Source organism: Carlito syrichta, unplaced genomic scaffold (assembly GCF_000164805.1).
Source record: "Carlito syrichta isolate Samal-C Ts95f unplaced genomic scaffold, Tarsius_syrichta-2.0.1 Scaffold153628, whole genome shotgun sequence".
Lineage (NCBI taxonomy): Eukaryota > Metazoa > Chordata > Mammalia > Primates > Tarsiidae > Carlito > Carlito syrichta.
In genome coordinates this window covers 57483-58086 of record NW_007097724.1, presented here as the reverse complement: position 1 = coordinate 58086, position 604 = coordinate 57483, and the positions used below count along the sequence as shown (strand labels likewise).

Sequence of the window (604 nt, the reverse complement as noted above, 5' to 3'; positions counted from 1 at the left end):
TGTAGCCCCTGCAGCCCCTGTGACCCCTGCAACCCGTGCTACCCCTGCGGAAGCCGATTTTCCTGCAGGAAGATGATTTTGTAACGTGTAGGTAGGAACCCATGACTTAGTAGAAGTCAGCTACTCCAGCCAGGCAGCTCTTCCAGTGTTTCTTTTTTCCCCTTCCCCGTGGCCCGTGTTGGCCAAGTTTGTAGGAAACTGAATACATAACTGCAACCTGCTGGTGTCTGTACGAGTCTTTTGGCTGAACCTCCCCCATCCCGCCCGCCGCAGGAGCCCTGGACTGTGAGAATCAGCTGATGGGTATGGGAGATGGGAAGGTGCCATCTGTCCTCCCGTGCCCTCCTCCACACCCATAACCACCACATTCCAGAAGAGGACACTCTTTGTGGGCCTCCCCAAATGCTGTCTTTCCAGATGACCCGGGGAAATGGCCTAGCCCAGAAACTGAACAGTCACAGCAGAAACAGAAATAGTTAGGGCTGAAGGTAAGTACTTTTTCAAAGCTACTGCAGTAGAGCGTTCTAGAGAGAGAGTGACTCCCACGCACAGTCGGGTTGAGGTTTTTACTGGGTGGTGACCACAATACAATGTACATTTCTAA

General features: G+C 52.5%; 1 protein-coding gene across 1 annotated transcript in view; it reads left to right on the top strand.

Annotated features, from left to right (window-relative positions):
- The window catches only part of ODF1 (outer dense fiber of sperm tails 1), an 11492-nt gene extending 11408 nt beyond the window's left edge, over nucleotides 1–84 (top strand). Inside the window, exon 2 of the mRNA XM_008050725.2 lies at nucleotides 1–84. This exon is cut by the window's left edge and continues 347 nt beyond it. Coding sequence (XP_008048916.2) covers nucleotides 1–5 — 5 coding nt within the window. The 3' untranslated portion in view covers nucleotides 6–84.
- The last annotated feature ends 520 nt before the right edge of the window (nucleotides 85–604 follow it).